The sequence below is a fragment of the Tamandua tetradactyla genome, chromosome 2, assembly GCF_023851605.1.
Source record: "Tamandua tetradactyla isolate mTamTet1 chromosome 2, mTamTet1.pri, whole genome shotgun sequence".
NCBI classification, from domain to species: Eukaryota; Metazoa; Chordata; class Mammalia; order Pilosa; family Myrmecophagidae; genus Tamandua; species Tamandua tetradactyla.
Window position 1 is genome coordinate 15,103,891 of NC_135328.1, and position 20,365 is coordinate 15,124,255.

At 42.1% G+C, this 20,365-nt stretch overlaps 1 protein-coding gene across 1 annotated transcript; it reads right to left on the reverse strand.

The window, feature by feature from the left end:
• Positions 1 to 723: 723 nt before the first annotated feature.
• TRMO (tRNA methyltransferase O) lies at positions 724 to 19,259 on the reverse strand. Its single transcript, XM_077140083.1, has 5 exons — positions 19,125 to 19,259; positions 10,303 to 10,477; positions 8,675 to 8,832; positions 4,878 to 5,504; positions 724 to 2,190 (listed from the first exon to the last, which is right to left on the reverse strand). Exons 1-5 carry the CDS (start codon positions 19,198 to 19,200, stop codon positions 1,931 to 1,933), a joined length of 1,296 nt encoding a protein of 431 aa, XP_076996198.1. The 5' UTR covers positions 19,201 to 19,259; the 3' UTR covers positions 724 to 1,930.
• Between the last annotated feature and the right edge of the window lie 1,106 nt (positions 19,260 to 20,365).

Sequence of the window (20,365 nt, forward strand, 5' to 3'; positions counted from 1 at the left end):
AATAAAGTGTCAGTGGCTAAGAGACACCAGAGTTGAGAGGTTATCCCAGAGGTTATTCTTATGCATTATACAGAGATCCCATTTTAGTTTGTGGCGATTGGAGTGGCTGGAGGGAAATACCTAAAACTGCTGAAATGTACTCCAGTAGCCTTGATTCTTGAAAACTATTGTATGACTGTGTGACTGTGAAAAACTTGTGGTTGATGCTCCCTTTATCCACAGTATGGGCAGATGAGTAAAAAATAAGGACAAATAATAATTAAATAATAGGGGGGGTAAGGGGTGAAAAAAATTGGGTAGATTAAAATACTAGTGGTAAATGAGAGCGAGGGTTAAGGGTTGTACGAATTTTTTCTTTTTATATCATTCTCTGGAGTGATGCAAATGTTCTAAAAATGATCATGGTGATGAATACACAACTATGTGATGGTACTGTGAGCCAGATTGTATACTCTGATAGATTGTATGCTATATAAATATATCTCAACAAAATAACATTAAAAAAAAAAAAAGACCATGCTTAGCCCTAAAATCCTGTGAACATATAATAAAACCCCAAACAAGTGAACAGTCTTCTTATAGAAGGCTGGGTGGTACTGCCCCCAGAATTATTTTTTTCATACTAAGAAAACTTTATATGTCAAGCCCTGATTCCATTTCAAAATAATTTTAAGAGAAAAAAACAATGAAACTAAGCTAAAGGGTAGACGTAGCAATGTCCGTTTCCCGGCTTTAATATCACACCAGTTATGTACAAACTCTCCCCTCTAGCTGGGGGAGCTATGGCTGTTGGGGGTATCTGTATTATTTTTGCAACTTCTTGGTCATTTATAGTTATCTCAAAATAAAATGATTTTAAAAAGATCAAATTAAAGGTGCTCTCCAAGAAGTTCTAAGTAACATCAAAGGTGACAATTACAAACCAGTTTATTTAAAGAGTACAGTGTTATTGGCCACAAATGACCCCAAGTAAGTAGGAGCAGACAGTGGCTTTCCTTTCAAACCAGGATCAATCAGTAAGATTTATAGCTGTGATTAGAAAGCCTACATCACGTCAACAGGCACCGAACTTGGCTGTGCCAACACTGAATCTTCAGTTATCTGAGATCACATCATTCAAACTTCCTCCAGGCCATACATTTCTACAACTGCTTCCTACTGGGTGCCACCCAGGAAGCTCGTACAGACTTGATTACCTTCACGCTGGAAGGCGATAATTTGCTTATGTCTTCTCTTCCCCACTAATCATGACTTGCCACGAGAACTGCATCTTGTTCATTTCATTTTATCACCAAGATCTGACCCATGGTGAGTTCTGAATAGTCAGAGAATGAACAGAAAAGAAATGAACCAGGAATTAGGTATTCTCTTGAACTTTTGAGGATGATCTCCTTTTCTGATACACTTCAGTCTCTTGTTTTGGAGTGAGAATTAAATACATATACACATGCTTATATATGGATATGTCCCCAAGTCTGTGAAACACAGGGGTTTAATCTTTTTTAAAGATCTCTAAAATCATTTTTTTGAATTTAACTTCCTAACATGTCATAAGTCAGTTTAATTTAGAATACAATAGAGAGATCACATTCTTCCAGACAGGAAAACCAATGGGAATTGTTGAACAAATTCCCTGCTCTAATGGTCTCTCTGCCTGATGTGATCCAGTACCAAGAACAATCAGCTTTTCTAAGACAGCATCACCTTTGGATTCTTCAATATTAATAGGTCAAAAGAGCACAAGGTGAATTCCCTAAGATTTTATATCTCTAAGTTTATTAAAATACATGTTCTGCAAATAAATATTTTAGACAGCCCAAATCAATCGAAGCAGTAAGATCACAAAGTATGGCTACTTTCTGCAGAGAAGACACAGCATCAACTTGTCCTGAAAACCCCAAAACCCCATCCCAGGTGTGTCAGCGGTGCCTTAAGATCCTGGAGACACTGAGGACTCCGTAGGGTCAGTCCCCGGCGCGGCTGTGGAGGCCCGCCTGATCCTGAGGACTTCCACAAAGCCGTCGCCAAACCAGCAGGTGACGTGGGCTACGTCTACGGTGAAGTAGAAAAGGCGGTCCTGGCAGAGCTTCCGGCGATACACGGACCGAGGGTCAGCTGACAGCACGGCCTCGATGGCACGCTGTGCCTCCTCGGCTGATCGGAAATACTTAAAGGAAGTCCCACCGAGGTCTGCAATGGGAAGAACACAACCGAACTCTTAAAATCATGGAGGTCAAATGCCATGACAGGGAACTTCAATATGGGATGGAGCTGATTCTTCCAAATGAACAGGGCTCGGAAACCCGTTATTCCTCAGAGAGAATGTCACCTTCAGGTAGTAGTGATTACCCTAAGATTAAACTTGTGCACCCCCAAATTTTCCCTTGCCACACAAAACAATCACTGTGGTGTACTTCCTCAGCTTCCTAGCTACGAAAGTTGAGCTTCCATCTTCTGTCAACTTAAATGCTACTTTTCTGTCCTCAGTATAGATTTTAACTCAATTCCTTGCTATTTTCTTCTCAAAACAGAGGCAAGGGCAGGGAAACACATGATAGTTACAGTTCTCAAAAAGCTACAACAAGGAGAACTAAACTCCTGAATCCCTAGGTGCAAGAACCACAGCCCCATTATGGGTAACGCCACCCTCCCTATGGAACAAGGGCACAAGTGGGTCCTGAGACAGTGCAACAGATATGCCGAGAAAGCCCCGTGCCAGCGCTAGGGACAGGCTACTCTGCCCCACCCAAGTGCCTCGTTCAGGCAAACACACATCTGCCCTGTCAGGTGCAAAACTTCACACTTATCTTTTTATTTTACCCCCAGCACTTACATCTTTCTGTTTATTTTCTTTTATTTTTTATTTATTTAAAAAAATATTTTTATTTAAGAAAACAAACAATACACTTTGAACAACCAAAAATAGATATCTTAATTAGCTTAACTACAGGCTTATCTAAATAAAGTTTCCAAATGATCATTGTAAAACCTGTGTTTGCATAAGTAACTTTCATAAACCAATTTAAAATTAAGGCAATGAGGAAAAAACTACAAATTCAGATAGCAGAGTTTCTTAAATTCTAAATATTAAACACTAACTTAAATACCATTTGATCAGCTGTCAAAACTATGAATGTTCTCAAAACATCAGGTAGAAAGTTATTACAAATCTCTACGTTGCTATAGTAATGACCTATGCTATTGAACATTTTCCTGATTTCAGGAAAATATGAAGATATAAATGTTTTTACAATTAACATTTGAAAGTTTTAACTACTTAAAATGGATATCTTAGCTTATCCATAGGCATATTTAAATAAAATAACTAAAAATAAAAAATAAACAAAGTAACTACTCTAAATACTCATTGTAAAGTCTGTACAATGTCTGTCATAAACCAATTTAAAATTAAATCAAGGAAGGAAAAAATCTACAGATAAAGATATCAAGATTTCTTAGATTCTAAATATTAAACACTATCTGAAATACCACATGATTAATTATCTAAACTGTGCAGTGCAACAGTGGCTCAGTGGCAGAGCTCTCATCTGCCATGCCAGAGACCCGGGTTTGATTCTCGGTGCCTGCCCATGCAAAAAAAAAACTGTGCACACTCAAAATATCAAGTAGAAAGTTATTACAAAGATTAACTTTATTACAGCAGTGGCCTATATTACCAACATTTTCAAATTTTTGATTTCAAGAATTTTATCTAATATTTCTATAGCTGCCTCTACTTTTTTTTTTTTTTTTTACCATTTTTCTTGCTGTTATTGTAAAACATAACATGAGAAACTTTCTGCTTGAAACAGCCCTTCCTACCGTGCTCTGTTCTTTCCAAAATCCTTCCATAGTCCTATCACATTCTATCATTATACATCCGTTACTTATCAGGCTTTTAGTTTGTCTTTCCCTGCCCTGTTAGAATGCAAGCTCCCTGAGGGTAGGGTGTTTTCGGTCTCTTTTGCTCTAGAACAGCAGCTGATACCCAGCAGCTCAATGCACAATCATAAAATAAAAACGAATGCATTTCCTTCTTAATGTGACTGTAATGAGCTGCGGCACAGAGAACACCTTCCTATCTTTTTGAAACTTGCCACCTGCTCCTCAGCATCTGGCTGCTTCTGACAGGTGTCACTGCGCCCACCTCTTAGCCCTTCCTCCATCCTAGCTTACAGCCTGGGAGCTGCTGTCAGCTGGGAAGCCCGACATTTATAAAGAACAACATGTTAAAGTAAACAGACTCCGAGGAAGAGCCCTGAGGCCTCTCTTCCCACAGGTAACTGCAGGTCTCTAGTTCTGAGACTGCGGGGCCAATTTCTGTGCTGAGACTCTTTCCTCTCACTCCAGGCTCCTGGAATTCTGCAGAAGCCATCTAACTGTTGGAAAATGGAATGGGATGTTTCTCCAGTCAGATGGCAGAACAGATGAGAACTTAATCGATGTAAGAACAAGCACAATCTGGCTTCTGAATTCTAACCATTTGGAAATTCCAGGAACTGCTGTAACAGGCATGCAAGGAGCCTGAATGCCCGGGCCTCGGGTGTCGGCTGCAGGCTCGGCCGCCCGCTAGGGCCCAGGGCTGGCTGCGTGAGCCCACGGCTGGGGGCAGGACCCCTCGGACGATGGCAGAGTCTGGGTGTGGCTGCCACGCTCCCAAGTTTCTTCTCACCTGTCAACACCAACAGATACTCCACACAGCTGCCCCCCAGACATACCAAATGTGGCTACATCTCAGAGTAAAAGTTCGTCCCTCACTCAAAAATAAGAGGGTGGGCCATGGTGGCTCAGCAGGCAGAGCTCTCCCCTGCCAGGGGGGAGACCCGGGTTCGATTCCCGGTGCCTGCCCATGCAAAAACAAAAGAAAGTGAACATACCTGGTGCACCCTCCGAACTGAGACGCAAGAGGTCCATCTCAGCGTGGGGAGTAAAGCGGACGGCTAACGGCGCCACGGGGGCCGCCCTCACCCAGGCGGGCACCTCACTGCAATGGGTGCTGCCAGCCGCCCGGGAAGGGGAGCCTGTAGCCACAGGCCGCTGCTGAGCTCCGCCTCCCTGAAGGACGGCCACTTCTTCCCCACGCCTCATCCCTGCACCTGCCCCCGCCTCCGAAGAGCTCTCCTCTGGGAGGTCTGGTCCAAGCGGCCCTTCTGCCACCCTGGGACTGTCATCACGTCCTGAGTATAAACGAAAGTCTGTGGCCATCTCCCCACACTCCGGCGAGTTGTGTCCCTCGTGTACAGTGTACTTGCCCTCTGGAGCTCTGGCTCCAGGACACTGGGGTCTCTCCTCAGTGCGGCTGCAGGGCTGCAGCCCGTCACAGTTGCCAGGTGGGCCGTCAGACCAGGACACAGAAGCTGGCTTACACTGGTCATCCTGCGAGTACATGTGTCCAGGTGGCTTCCTTGGATCCCGCGGAGAGTCGTAATCTGCTATGTAGGGCTTTATGTCCAGTACAGGGGTGCCATGCACCATGTCGATTCCAGAGAGGTGCACAGTGCCCCCTAGAGCATGGGAGAAAATCATGGGGAAAATGCTTAGAAATCTTCATCAGCAAAGCATGCAAATCCCTGGAAAAAAAATAATTACAACCCTGAATGCTCTTTTCAACCCACTCTGCTAAGCCTTACCACACCTGTGCTGGTTTGAAAGGATGTATGCCCCCTAAGAAAAACCATGTTTTAATATAAATCCCATTTCATAAAGGTAGAATAATCCCTATTCAATACTGTATATTTGAAACTGTAATGAGATCATCTCCCTGGTTGATGTGATTTAGTCAAGAATAGTTGTTAAACTGGATTAGGGGATGACATGTCTCCACCCATTTGAGTGGGTCTTGATTAGTTTCTGAAGTCCTATAAAAGAGGAAACATTTTGGAGAATGAGAGATTCAGAGAGATTCAGAGAGAGCAACACTACAAAGCAGAGAGTCCACCAGACAGTGACCTTTGGAGATGAAGGAAGACGCCTCCCGGGGAGCTTCATGAAATAGGAAGCCAGGAGAGAAAGATAGCAGATGACACTGTGTTCGCCATGTGCCCTTCCAGCTGGGAGAGAAACCCTGACTGTGTTCGCCATGTGCCTTCTCATGTGAGAGAGAAACCCTGAACTTCATCGGCCTTCTTGAACCAAGGTATCTTTCCCTAGATGCCTTTGATTGGACATTTCTTTAGACTTGTTTTAATTGGGACATTTTCTCGGCTTAGAACTTTTAACTAGCAACTCATTAAATTCCCCCTTTTAGAAGCCATTCTGTTTCTGGTATATTGCATTCCAGCAGCTAGCAAACTAGAACAGCACCTATACCCAATTCTGTTATGCATCAGGCCATTTTCTACCTGGTGCCAACACAAACTTTTCTTTCTATCTGGATACTCGCTCTAGACTCCCCTTGATGGCCTCCACGTTGGGAAAGACCAGGTGGCAAGGGATTGTGTGCAGCCTCAGGAACTGTGGGGGCTTTTCGAACTGCAGATGGTCTTGGGAGCTGAGGACAGCCCTAGGAACTCCTGTGGTTTTAGGAGCTGAGGGCAACCCTGGGAGCTGAGGTTGGCCTCAAGGAGCTACAAGCAGCCTCAAGGAACCAAGGGCACCTCTGGAAGCTGAGGGTGTTCTTCAAGAGATGCAGGTGGCCTGCAGCCAACAGCCAGCAAGAAGCTGGGGCCCTCGATCCTTCAACCACAAGGAGATGAATTCTGCCAACAACCTGAGTGAGCTTAGAAGTGGACTCTTCCAGTCAAGCCTCCAGGTTAGAAGGCAGCCCAATCAACTTCTTGAATGCAACCTGGGGAGATCCTAAGCAGAGGACCTAGCGGACCTGAGGAAGCTGACCAACGGCAAAGCTGCATGACGCCACTTTTTTTTTTTTTTTTAGACAGAGAAGGAAGGAAGGATAGAAGGAAGGAGACAGAGAAGGAAGGAAGGATAGAAGGAAGGAAGGGAGGAAGAAAGGGAAACATCTTTTAAACATTTTCTTATTTTATTATGTTTTGTTTTGTTTGTTTGTTTTTTTACATGGGCTGGGGCCGGGAATCGAACCGGGGTCCTCCGGCATGGCAGGCAAGCACTCTTGCCCGCTGAGCCACCGCGGCCCGCCCCACTTTTGATTCTATCTCCATTGAAGAAAAACATGATGGACAGGAGACCCTGATTTCAAAAACATGCTGACTGTGAATGAGCCTGGAACTTTGGAAAGATACTTTTGGACATTCCTGGCAATGGGTTAAGCCTAACGGTGTCTGCAGGGGAAAGAAAGGCACTGTGGCAGAGAGAAGAGTTACCAAACTAAGAGTCAGACAACCACCTAGCTGGATGCCATTAAGTAAATGACCTAACATCAAAGAACTTCAGGCCCCTCATCCATAAAATGGGGAAGGACACCCTGTCAAACCCACAGAGCCACTGTGAGATGATGTACATGAACACTCTCTGGAAACTGTCGAGTGCCACATACACACTAGTTACCCTAAAGCTTATTTAGTGACCACATCTACTGTGCTGTCGTGTTCGCCGTTTAACCTTTCTGACATACCCGCACCCATTAGAATGCTAAGTTCCCTGGGGCAGGGATTTCTATCTGATTTGTCAGCCACTATAAACCCAGCACCTAGAACAGTGCCTGGCACATGTTCAGTGCTCAGAAAGGGTATGTAAATTGCATGAATTATCAAAAAATGTTCAGGAGTGTTCTCAAACCAGTCAGCTGCCCACAAACTGATTAAACACAAGATGGATCAGCTGATGACTTTTTCTGAAAAAATCTACCCAAGGCCCCAGTTGAGTATAATCCAGCCACGGAGTTCACGTTTGGGGAAAGAGCAAACAAAATCACCATTCACATCTGTTTAGTGCCTAATGGCCTGAAAAGAACTTTTAGAGCTTTAGTCTCAAATGATCTTCAAAAAGGTCCTGAAGAGTCAGAGAGCGCAGGTCCTTCTCCTTTGTCCACTTCACAAACAAGCACAAAGAAGCCTGCACAGCCTCCTGACTCCCAGTCAACTTGCTGTTCTAGCTTCTCTCTCTCTCTCTAGCAAAGGTACTTGATAGATCAGAGGGGTTCAAGGACGGAATGCTTTCTAAAAATGTATGGCTCAGTAACTGAGTTATATATGAACATGTAGTTAAAATGAATCTGCAAAAGAACGATCACAGCTTCTTGCACAATCTGACAGAGGTTTGATCTTGCAATGGGCTTCATCCCAGATGATGTCAGCCTGTAGCCACAACACGTATTCATTTCCTCAAGGCCACAATGAAGAAATGATACATCACCCTGTGCTCACCACACATGCACGTACCCCTAACTACTGAGGGCGAATTTTTGAAGGTGCCCAGTTGTCTGTGAATCACTCTGTATTTACCGCCTCTCAAGTAAGAGAAAATCTGGTTACTAATTTGGTGATTAGGAAGTCTTGGAGTTATTTTTAAATAATTTAACAACTTTTGATCTATGCAGTGATAGAAACATGTCATGAGCCTCCCCTGAGAATATATCTCAAAGTGCTCTCAGCGCTTGCTTGCTTTTCCATCATTTTATTTTCTTCATTGTCTTGCGGTTCTCAGCGGTTAGCACCGTTGTATGAGTCGCAGCTGATGGGGGATACTATGTTGATTTTGTAGGATTCCTTTTGGGTGAGGAAAAAAAGTTAATGGTAGAAATGTGATGTGTTACCTTCCACCTTTTCCAGCTTGGCCAGGGTCAGTCCTATTGCATTGGGGCGATGAGGGCTCCTTGTGGAGAAAACCCCAGTCTTTGCACCATTCAGCCTGGGAGGCTGTACTTTCGCCTTATGGCTCAAACGACCATTTTTATGAAAAACAAACAAAATCCTATTGGAAAGAAACCAAACCACTGTGTAAGAGAACAACATACATTTTAAAAATATATTTTTTAATTGTAAAATAAAACATATATACAAAGCAAAGAAAGAAAAAAGCCTGACTTTCAAAACACACTTCAACAAGTAGTTACAGAACAGATCCCAGAGTCTGTCAAGGGCTACCATGCTACCACCTCAGATTTCTTCTTCTAGCTGCTCCAAAATCCTGGAGGCTAGAAGGGATATTAATATAGTGATAAGGTGTCACACATGTGTATTTTCTCTATTATACCTCCTCCTCCTTTGAGAAGGATCTTTTGACCTGTGGCAATATAAATACTATGTAAATAGTTCCTACAAATAACCACCAAAAAACAAACCAAATATAGAAAACTAAATGTCATGGTGAGGGACATGTGTCATCTTGGCCAAGTGGTGGTACCTGTTTATCTGATTGGGCAAGTGCTGGCCTGTCTGTTGTAATGAGGACATTTCATAGGATTAGGTCATGATCACGTTAGCTACATCCACAGCTGATTCCATTTGTAATCAGCCAAAGGGGAGTGTTTCTACAATTAGCGATGCTAAATCTAATCACGGGAAGCCTTTTAAGGAGGACCCAGAGGAGACATTCCTTTCCTGCTTTGGCTGGTGAGCCTCTCCTGCAGAGTTCATCCAGACCCTCCATTGGAGTCATCGGCTTCATAGCCTGCCCTGTGGATTTTGGACTCTGCATTCCTGCGGTCACGTGAGACACTTCTATAAATTTTATATTTGCAAGTGTTCCCTATTGATTCCGTTTCTCTACAGAACCCTAACTAATACACTAAGCAAAGAAGATGAGTGGGCAATTCACAGAATTACAAATGGCTAACAATAATATGAAAAGATGTTGGGCCTCACAAAGTAATGCTTTATTAATAAAGTGACCAGAGTTCTGAGGTCCCTTTTGCCTTTTTGAAAGAACAGACTAATTCCTCACGGGTCTAGAGGGAGGCTCGGCTAACTTTTCCTGTAATGGGTGAGATAGTAAATATTTTAGACTTGTAGGCCTACAGCTCTCTGTTGTACTGAACAACTCTGCTACTGTAGCAGGAAAGCAGCCACTGTATAAAGAAATGGACACAGCTATGTCCCAACAAGACTTCTTTATGAAAAACAAGCAGAGGGCGGATTTGGTCCGCAGGCCATAGTTGGTGGGCTTCTGCCCTAGAAGCCAGAGTAATGATCCACAGGAAGAATCAGGGAAGCAGTAGAGTCCTGCTCAACAGGAGTTCATCACAACTAGAACCAGCTGCAAATGGAATGGGCCACCTCAGGGAGGGGCTGACTGTGCTGACGATGACACCCGGGAACACGGCACAGGAGACGCATGCAATACTCAAGGCCGAGCTGGGTGCCTCCAGTTACCTCCCACTGCAGTATTTACTCAACTCAAATGCTGGCCCAAAGTACCACTTCTAACTATAAAACAACTTACCAAACATGAGAAAACTGTTCCAAGCCCATTAAGGAGTGCTCAGGATTATTAAAGATGCTCTTCCTAATCCTCAGGCAAGCCCGGGAATGGCTACAAATGGACGGCTGCCTTGGGGTCCCATTCTTGGCTGAGAAACATGATTCCAAGTAGCCAATTGGGTCAGTTAAAAGATTCCCTACAGAAGAAAATTGGATAAGAAATCATTAGTCAAAACATCAAGCCAAAGTTCTAGGAGAACGCTTTCTTTAATGCACTAATTTTGCAGTTTTTAAATCTACTGGGTGTTACGCAACTGTTTTAGTTTGCTAGTTGCCGGAATGCAATATACCAGAAACAGAATGGCTTTTAAAAAGGGGAATTTAATAAGTTCCTAGTTTACAGTTCTAAGGCCGAGAAAATGTCCCAATTACAACAAGTCTACAGAAATGTCCAATCAAAGGTATTCATTCAGGGAAAGATACCCTGGTTCAAGAAGACCGATGATGTTCAGGGTTTCTCTCATTCTGGAAAGGTACATGGTGAACACAGTCACAAGTTTCCCTCTCAGCTAGAAGGGTACCTGGCCAGCTAGGTGTCATCTGCTAGCTTTCTCTCCTGGCTTCCTATTTCATGAAGCTCCCTGGGAGGTGTTTTCCTTCTTCATCTCCAAAAGTTGCTGGCTTGTGGGCTCTCTACTTCTCATGGCTATGTCATTCTTCTCTGCTCTTGCTGAATCTTTCTTTCTCCAAAATGTTTCCTCTTTTATAGGACTCCAGAAACTAATCAAGACCCATCCTAATGGGTGGAGACATGTCGTCACCTAATTCACCTTAACAACCACTCTTGATTGGGTTACATCTCCAGGGAGACAATCTGATTACAGTTTCAAACATACAGCATTGAATAGGGATTATTCTGCCTTTATGAAATGGGATTTAGATTAAAACATGGCTTTTCTAGGGTCCATACATCCTTTCAAACTAGCACAGCAACTATAAAAATATTGTTTTTACAGCACTAAGGGACGTATATCCTGATCACTGCATACACATAATTACATTCCTTTAGATGGCATACTGGAAAGAGCACTGGTCTAAGAAAGAAAGAATGAGACGCAGGTATCTTAGAAGACCTGTATGACCATAATCCACACTCCATGCTGTTGTTACGAAACTGTGTGATTTGGGGCAGGGCTAGGAGGAGCTTTCCAACAGGCACTTCCCTCTAGCCTCTCTAATACACCTTAAACTAAAAAGGGGATATCTATAAAATGTGTAAGAATAACCTCCAGGATAAGCTCTTGGCTCTGTGTGAAATCTTTCAGCCACTGACACTTTATTTTGTCTTCTCTCTTCCCCCTTTCGGTTAAGAAGATTTTCTCAATCCCTTGATCTCCAAGAGAGAATGGTTTGTATATAAGTAAGGGTGCTTTCAGTCTTGTTTATTGTTTTTTTCCAGTGCCTGGTACACTGCCTACATGAGGAGAGGAACTTAATATATTCATGCTGTGTGATAAAAAGCTTATTTTACTCTAAAATGATAAATATGGAAAGTGAAAAATCGAAAGGACACTATGTAATATAATCTCATTTATGAATATTTGTTTATGTATTTACCTATCCAAATATGCAAGGCACATGTCTAGAGAGCTATCTGAAAGGATATTTACCAGAATGTTAACTTAGTGCTTAACCCTGGTTCATGAGACTGCTTTAACTGATTTTGTAATTTCTATAACATTTAAAATTTTTGCAATAGTTATACTTTTTTTAAAAGCAGTAATTCCTTCTGTGGCAGGAAAGATAGACAATAAAGACTGAGATGGTATAATCAAGGAATGCCTAGAGTGTAGAATGATAGTGACTAAATGTACAAACTAAAAAATATTTTTGCATGAGGAAAAACAAAGGAATGTCAATATTGCAGGGTTCTGAAAACATGGACATTCATATTTTAAAACTTTAACTTATGTTTGAGACTAAAAAAAATGTTTATTTGGTACACAATTTACATTTTGACTAGTGCATTTCCTAATATAACATTAATTTAACTGAACTCTGTAAGTACATGGAACCTTGAATAGGGCATCAGATTTTGTAAGTTTGTCCAGAGTGATGCCCCAATAAATCCCAGAGTGATTTGAACAGTAAATAAAAAAGCACTTGCGAAGTCCCCTTGAGGGACTGGGGACAAAGGGGGAAAACTCAACTTCCCCATTTGGAGAATTCCTGATATTCTCACAAGCAGTGGGGAAAACCAAATCAATAGGTCAAGCCCTCAATCTTGGGGGTTGTTCATTTGAAACTTATCCCCAGTAAAGGACAGGCTAAGCCTACTTAAAATTAGGCCTAAGTGTCACCCCCAGAGAACCTCTTTTGTTGCTCAGATGTGGCCTATCTCTCTCTCAGCCAACACGACAAGCAAACTCACCACTCTCCCCCTCTCTATGTGGGACATGACTCCAGGGGTGTAAACCTCCCTGGCAACTTGGGACAGAAATCCTAGAATAAGCTAGGATGATGGGTCTCAGCATTAAGGGATTGAGAAAATCTTTTCAACCAAAAGGAGGAAGAGAGAAATGAGACAAAATAAAGTATCAGTGGCTGAAAGATTTCAAACAGAGTCGAGAGCTTATCCTGGAGGTTATTCTTATACATTTTATAGATATCCCCTTTTTAGTTTAAGGTGTATTAGAGAGGCTAGAGGGAAGTGCCTGAAACTGTAGAGCTATCTTCTAATAGCTATGTTTCCTGAAGATGAAAGTATAATGATATAGCTTTTGAAATGCGACTGTGCGATACTGACACATGAGTAAAAAATATGGATTAAAAATAAATAAATAACGGCGGGGGGGCGGAAGGCAGTAATTTCTTCTGTGCCAGTTTGAAACTGCTGGGTACCCCAGAAAAGCCATGCTCTTTAATCCTCATTCAATATTGCTGGGTGGCAGCTTTTTGATCATTTCCATGGAGATGTGGCCCACCCAACTGTATGTAGTAATTTTGAATTAGATGGTTTCCACGGAGATGCATCTCCATCCATTCAAGGTAGGGTTGCTTACTGGAGCCCTACAAGAGAGAACAATTTTGGAAAAACTTCAGTGCTGACAAGAGCCCACACAGCCACAGACCTTTGGAGATGCAGAAGTAAACCAACCCCCGGGAGTCCTCTGAAATGAAAAGCCAGAGACCTTAGCAGATGCCAGCAACATGCCTTCCCAGATGACAGAGGTTTTCCAGACCCATTGGCCTTTCATAAACCAAGGTATCTTTATCTGGATGCCTTAGTTTGGACATTTTTATAGCCTTAGAACTATAAACTTGCAACTTAATAAATTCCCTTTTTAACAGCTGTTCCATTTCTGGTATATTGCATTCCAGCAGCTTTAGCAAACTAAAACAACTTCCATAAGAAGAAAAAATTAATGAGGCAGCATTAACACAAGTTTAAAGTCCAAGGAATCCACAGCTCCCGTGTTTTAATTTATAGATACCTTTTTTTCACATTTCATAATAGCGTTAACTTCTTTTAAGAGACAATATAAAGACATTCCAGACCCTAACTATATTTTAGGCCTCCATTAAATCTATCCTATCACTGCAAGTCAGACGGACTACAGTTCTGGGACTATTACTCATAGCACCTTTAATTACTTCTCATTTTAAAAACTATATTATTTAATACAAATAAAATATTATGGGCAGTGCAACGGTGGCTCAGTGGCAGAATTCTCACCTGCCATGTCGAAGACCCAGGTTTGATTCCCGGTGCCTGAGCTCCGATAATATGCTTAACTTCATGAAACTCCTCCTCTTTGTACACTTGTCTATTTTCCAGCAATCCTGGGCTTCGGTAAACAGATTAAGACCCACCTCAAATATGCAGGACCACAGCACCATGGAAAAAAGCCTAATCAAAAGGTCCCACCCACAATAGGTCTGCACCCACAAGACGGGATTAAAAGAGCATTGCTTTCTAAGGTGTATGGGCAGGGAATCAAGCCTCGTTCCCCGACATGGAAGGCAAGCATTCTACCACTGAACCACCTGGCACCCTTATAATCCATGTTTATGATAAAGACACCATATCCAGAGCTTCTTAAACTGTAAACCATAATCCTGTTCTCTTTTTTTCCCCCCAGATTTCTGGTCAGTTCTTGTACAAGTTTTATTTATAAGCCTTCATGTACAATAGGATTTCAAAAGGACTTCAGTATTTCCCAATTTAATCCAAGTGGTCTTGTTAGGGAAGATGTCCTCCTCTCCCCCAACACCCCTGTGCTGGTTTGAAAGGATATATGTCTCCTAGAAAACCCATGTTTTAATCTAAATCCCATTTTGTAAAGGCAGAATAATCCCTATTCAATACTGTATGTTCGAAACTGTAATCAGATCATCTCCCTGGAGACGTAACCCAATCAAGAGTGGCTGTTAAACTGGATTGGGGGAAATGTGTCTCCACCCATTTGGGTGTGTCTTGATTAGTTTCTGGAGTTCTATAAAACAGGGAACATTTTGGAGAATGAAAGAGATTCAGAGAGAACAGAGCATAGTCACGAGAAGTAGCATCCACCAGCCAGCAACCTTTGGAGATGAAGAAGGAAAATGTCTCCGGGGAGCTTCATGAAACAGGAAGCCAGGAGAAGCTAGCAGATGATGCCATATTCACCATGTGCCTTCCCAAATGACAGAGAAACCGTGAACTTCATCGGCCTTCCTGAACCAAGGCATCTTTCCCCAGATGCCTTAGATTGGACATTTCTACACACTTGTTTTAATTGGGACATTTTCTCGGCCTTAGAACCGTAAACTAGCAACTTATGAAATTCCCCTTTTTAAAAGTCATTCTGTTTCTGGTATATTGCATTCTGGCAGCTAGCAAAGTAGAACAACCCCCAACCCGCCCCCCCCCCCCCACCTCTGCCTTGGAAGGTGGGTAGAAGAGAAAATAAAATGAGAATTCTAGTTTGTAATTTTAACAATCCTTCCTACCCATGATGGCTTGCCTGTTTTAGTTTTTTAATCAACATATCCTAAGTCAAAAGGCTCTCAAAGGTGTAATTAAAAGAAAAAGCAACACAACCAACATGCAAAGTGTAAAATACGCAACTAATCTTTCCTGTATTCATTTTTATTGTCTGTTTTCCTTCAGTAATAGATTAAAGCTGTGGTTTTGAAACTGGGTTCTGTGGCATGCAAGGATTTTCAAGGCCTCTTGATAGGACTCAGCTGCTCCCCTCAAGTGCCCCTCCTGGGCTAGCCTCCAGGACAACGCAACTTCAATCTCTTACATATCGGACGTTTGCACTGCTTTTCTTATGAGCAAGGGAACTGTTTTGCTTAACAAAAACTGAAAACATCTGGCTATTATATGGATCATCTAAACCCTATAGAGCCATTTTTTTCCTTTCAATTTTATTGAGTTATATTCACACCACACAAACCACCCAAAGTAGATGATCACTGGCTCCCAGTAGCATCACACAGTTGTTCACACATCCCCATAACCAGTTTCCTTTCATCACCTGGATGTGTACTCATCACCATGATCATTTTTAGAACATGTGCATCTATCCAAAGAAATAAAAAGACAAAAAAAATACAAAAACCATAAATCCCATACCCCATAACCCATACCCTTCCCTCTCATTGACCACTAGTACTGCAATCTACCCAATTTTTTTTTACCCCTTACCCTCCCTATTATTTATTTATTGTCCTTATTTTTTTACTCATCTATCCATACTCTGGACAAATGGCAGCAGATACAAGAGTTTCACAGTCACAGTCACACTGTAAAAACCGTATTGTTACACAATTGTGTAGAGACATTTTTAAGAGTATAAAACTATAGTCTAAGATGCATTTATTTATTCACCCATTCAGTGTGTACTACTGCTCTGTGCTTGGCAGTGGAATGCATGCTGGAGGTAAAAAGTTGAACAAGGCATGTTCTAGTGGGAGATGGGAACAATTCCTACCAATCATAGTACAATGTAATGAATGCTATGATAAAAGAAAAAAATACAAATGCTGCAGGAATCCACAAGGAGAAGGTTTCTGAAGTTAACTGTTAGGATGAGAGCTTAAAGAAGTATTGAGTCCACCAGGATGTAAGTGAGCAGGAAAAAAAGTGAAAGTGCCTAATTCCCAGGTTTATAGAATCTCCCTCCTCAATGGAGGAAGACAAATCAGTTAAGGAATGGATTCAGATTACAGTGACCATTGTCATTTATATCAGCCTTGTGTTTTACTGGGGCCATAAAAAGCACTGCAGACAGTTACTTCCAAATTAGAAATAATTCAGTTGTAAGTTTAATATTTGTAGAATTCTGTAGTATTGATCAAGATGTGTTCTAATTTGCTAGCTGCGAGAATGCAACACAACAGAGATGGATTGGCTTTTAATAAAAACGGATTTATTTTGTTAGTTCTTCAGAGGAAAGGCAGCTAACTTCCCACTGAGGTTCTTTCTTCCATAGAAAGGCACAGGATGGTCTCTGCTGGCCTTCTCTCCGGGCCTCTGGGTTCCAACAACTTTCCCCTGGGTGACTTCTTTCTGCATCTCCAAACGCCTGGGCTGAGCTGCGCGTGCTGAGACGAGGTATGCCCAGCTGCTTAGGCTGTGCTATGTTGAGCTCCCTCATTTACCGACCAGTCAATTAAGTCAAATGTCATTAACTGCAGCAGGCATGCCTCCTAGCCGACTGCAGATGTAAATCAACAACAGATGAGGTTCACGTACCACTGGCTCATGTGCGCAGCAATAGCACTAGGCACCTTCACCTGGCCAGGTTGACAACTGAATCTATCACAATATGTTAGGGCCACCCAGTACTTGAGAAGTATTTCCCATGTGCCCTTCTCTACTAGGACAATTTCTCAATATATTTCTACTTTCCCATTCCTGTTCCTATCAGCACCCTCTTTAGTAGAAACCCAATGAGCTGGGGATTATGGATAAAATCTTTCCAATTTACAAATTGTTTCTGACTATCAGCAGGGAATTCTAGGGGATTTTAACAAATTTTCACTATGAAAACACCTTGCTGTTTCAGCAGAATATAGCATGTGAAATTATGAGGTGTAATATCAGAAGGGTCTAGGTTCAAGTCATAATTGCTATATTTTTACCTGTGAGATTATCGGGCAATTTATATAAATAAAAAGCACATGCACAGATTGGAGTTAGTATTCAATAAATATTGGCTGCTGTGTTTTCATGTTCTTTATTCTCAAGAAAGAAGACTGAATTCGTCAAATGCCTTTTCTGCATTTATTGAGATGATCACAGAGTTTTTCTTCCTACGTTAATATGGTGTATCACATTAATTTATTTTATATTAAATCAACTTTGCATTCCTGGGATTAAAAAAAAAAGATGATATGCACCTTGGTCAACTCCCTGAATCATTTTTTCTCATCTATAAGACAAAGATGATAATACCTACCCTACAAAGTTGTAGGATTGCTACAACTTCATGAAAAGCAACAAATGATGCTCAGCAAGAAGTGGTTTTCAAGGCCCTTATCAGGCTTTTCCCAGTTTTACAACACAATTATATTAACTGTGAAATAATAGTAATAAAACCAAAAGGGTATTAATGTAGAATCTTTCTCTCTCTTTTTTGTACAGGACATTTACCTACCATCCATGTGCGGACAGTTAGTTCAGGTCCTTTACATCTCTAGCCGGGACTACTAACTTACTTTTTTTCCTTCTGGTTTCCCTATTGCAGGCCCCTTCCCAAAACACACTACACCACGTCTCTACACTCCTAGAGTTCCTTGGAATAGGAGGCTCTGTAGCTTTAGACTTTCCATGCCTCCCCAGAAATAGAGTTCAATATATTTCTTGGCCAGGAACTCAAAGTTCTCCACAATCTGTGTTAAATCAAAACACTTCATACTTACTGCTCCCCATATCCATGTTCTGTAGATCTTAAAAGCCCTAGTTTCTGTTCTTTCCTGCCCAACAAACTAACAGACCTGTAAATCTACACTGTACAATAATTTTAAAAATTTTTTAAAATGAGCAAACCTTTGACCAACTGATGCAATTCTAGAAGATTTAACCTAAGTTAAATATTTGGAACATACCCTAAAATCTTAGTGTGAGGAAGTTTCCTTTAGAACAAGAAAAGCCAGCAGCTAAACGCACATCAATAGAGTAACGATTAAATAAATTACAACAGCGTATAAAACAAAACAGAATACAACCCCTTGAAATGAAAAATATGGCGAGGTTTTTATGAAAGTTAAAAAAAAGTTTATAACACAGCGTGTCGCATATCGCCTCATTTTTCCTTGTGTATGCAATAAAACAAATTTAGTGCATTAATATTATTAATAGGGTTTTCTCTGGATGACGCCAGGCTATTTTAACTTTCTTCCTCTGGCGTCGTCGAATTTCTAAGATTAATATATTCTTCTCTCTATAAAAAAGCCGCAAATTAAAGAGAAACTCAAAGCGGTCTTTCCAGGCCCGGTCTAAAAATATATCTCCCCAACATAGTCCTCCTGCTCCCTCCTCATTCCTACAGCACATGATGCTTCTTGTGGAATTTTCTTATTCCTAACCGGGACAACCCAACTAGTACACAACGCAGTTCCCTGCACGTGGCTGCTTCAGCCAAAAGCCCAGACCCGGAAAAAAGAAGCCACCAGGAAAAGAACGTGAGAGATGACGTCATCCCACTCGCCTCAACACATCACGTGGTCGCCCGAACACGTGACGCGTGCCTTCGCCACAGTAAGAGATCACGTGTCACTTTAAGAGCTAGCAATTCACTTGCTTCTTTGGTTGTCTTCTGAATGCGGTACCAATAGCCTCTTAAAAGTTACCTGTTTCCAAAGCCGGCTTCACGCACCCGCACGAGGTCGCTACAGCTCGCGACCCTGACTCCTCCGAGTTGCGCATGACTACCGGTCTCGAGGATGCCCACCCGTCGCGTAAGCCCTTCCGCTTCCGGTCGCCACGCCCGGCGCCTGCGCAGTAGCTGCTCTGGTTGCTTGGCGTGCCCAGAGGGCGGGGTAGCTCGCCGCGGCGATGTCGCGGCCTGTGAGGCTTGTGTTTCGGCGGTGGCCCGGGGCCGCCGACACCGTAGCCTGGCGTCCGCGGTCTTTCCCGGCACTGGTTTCGGTTGGCTTGCGCCGGGCCACTGCTGTTGGCCGCTCTCCCGGGACAGTCAGCGTCCCCAGGCGCCCGCGCTCTTAGAGAAGGGGACGGTTTACGCGCGAAGATGTCTCTCGAAGCATCATTAATAGGCAAACTATTGGAAGCAACGTACGTGTCCAACGAGTGATCCAAATTTTGAAAGAGAAAGGATGTGTTTATGCGATTACCACATAGAAAAAGGAGTTTAAGATTCTCTTTGCCGGGTGGGAATACACAGGTGATTATTTTCATACTTCTCTGCATGTTTCTAATTTTCTGCTATAAAAAGGATACTTTATTAGAAAAGAATTTCCGACAAGTCTTGTTTCAGTGTGATGGATATATAATTGAGTCTCACACTAGCTAGGGGTTAAGAGATGGGAGCAGTTTTTTGTGCTTGTACCTCTCGGAAATTGAAGTGAGGATGAACTTTTGAGTTAACAAGCGAGGTAGATTGGGGGCATTATTGTTTCTGGGCAGTATTGAAAAGTTGAGGTCAATAGAAGTCATTTTTTCGTCTCACGGGATGACCAATTGTACTTACACCCTAATCAGCCTTTACCCACTCACCTTTATCAAGTACCTAAGTATGCCAAATTCTGCTCCTGGGCTTTTTATCCCGTTGTTCAAAAAAAAGGAAAGACTTTGCCTGCGGCATTAAGTATTCACAATCAGTGTTAGAAAGCTTAACAACCACGGAAAAACTGTTTCTAAGCCTATTTTGAAATTTGCTCGGCAGCTGGAGCCAAGGTTTAAAGATTATTGCTTAAAAAAAAAGCAAAAGTCTTCAATTGATCAAATTCATATATGTGTCCTCTCGCAGTTTTTTCCAATGGCAATTTGGAAAGGGCTACCATTTGCTGTTTTGGGGGGAGTAACAGTTGTGTACATCTGGAGGAACAAGTGAAAAAATCACTAGGCAATATCC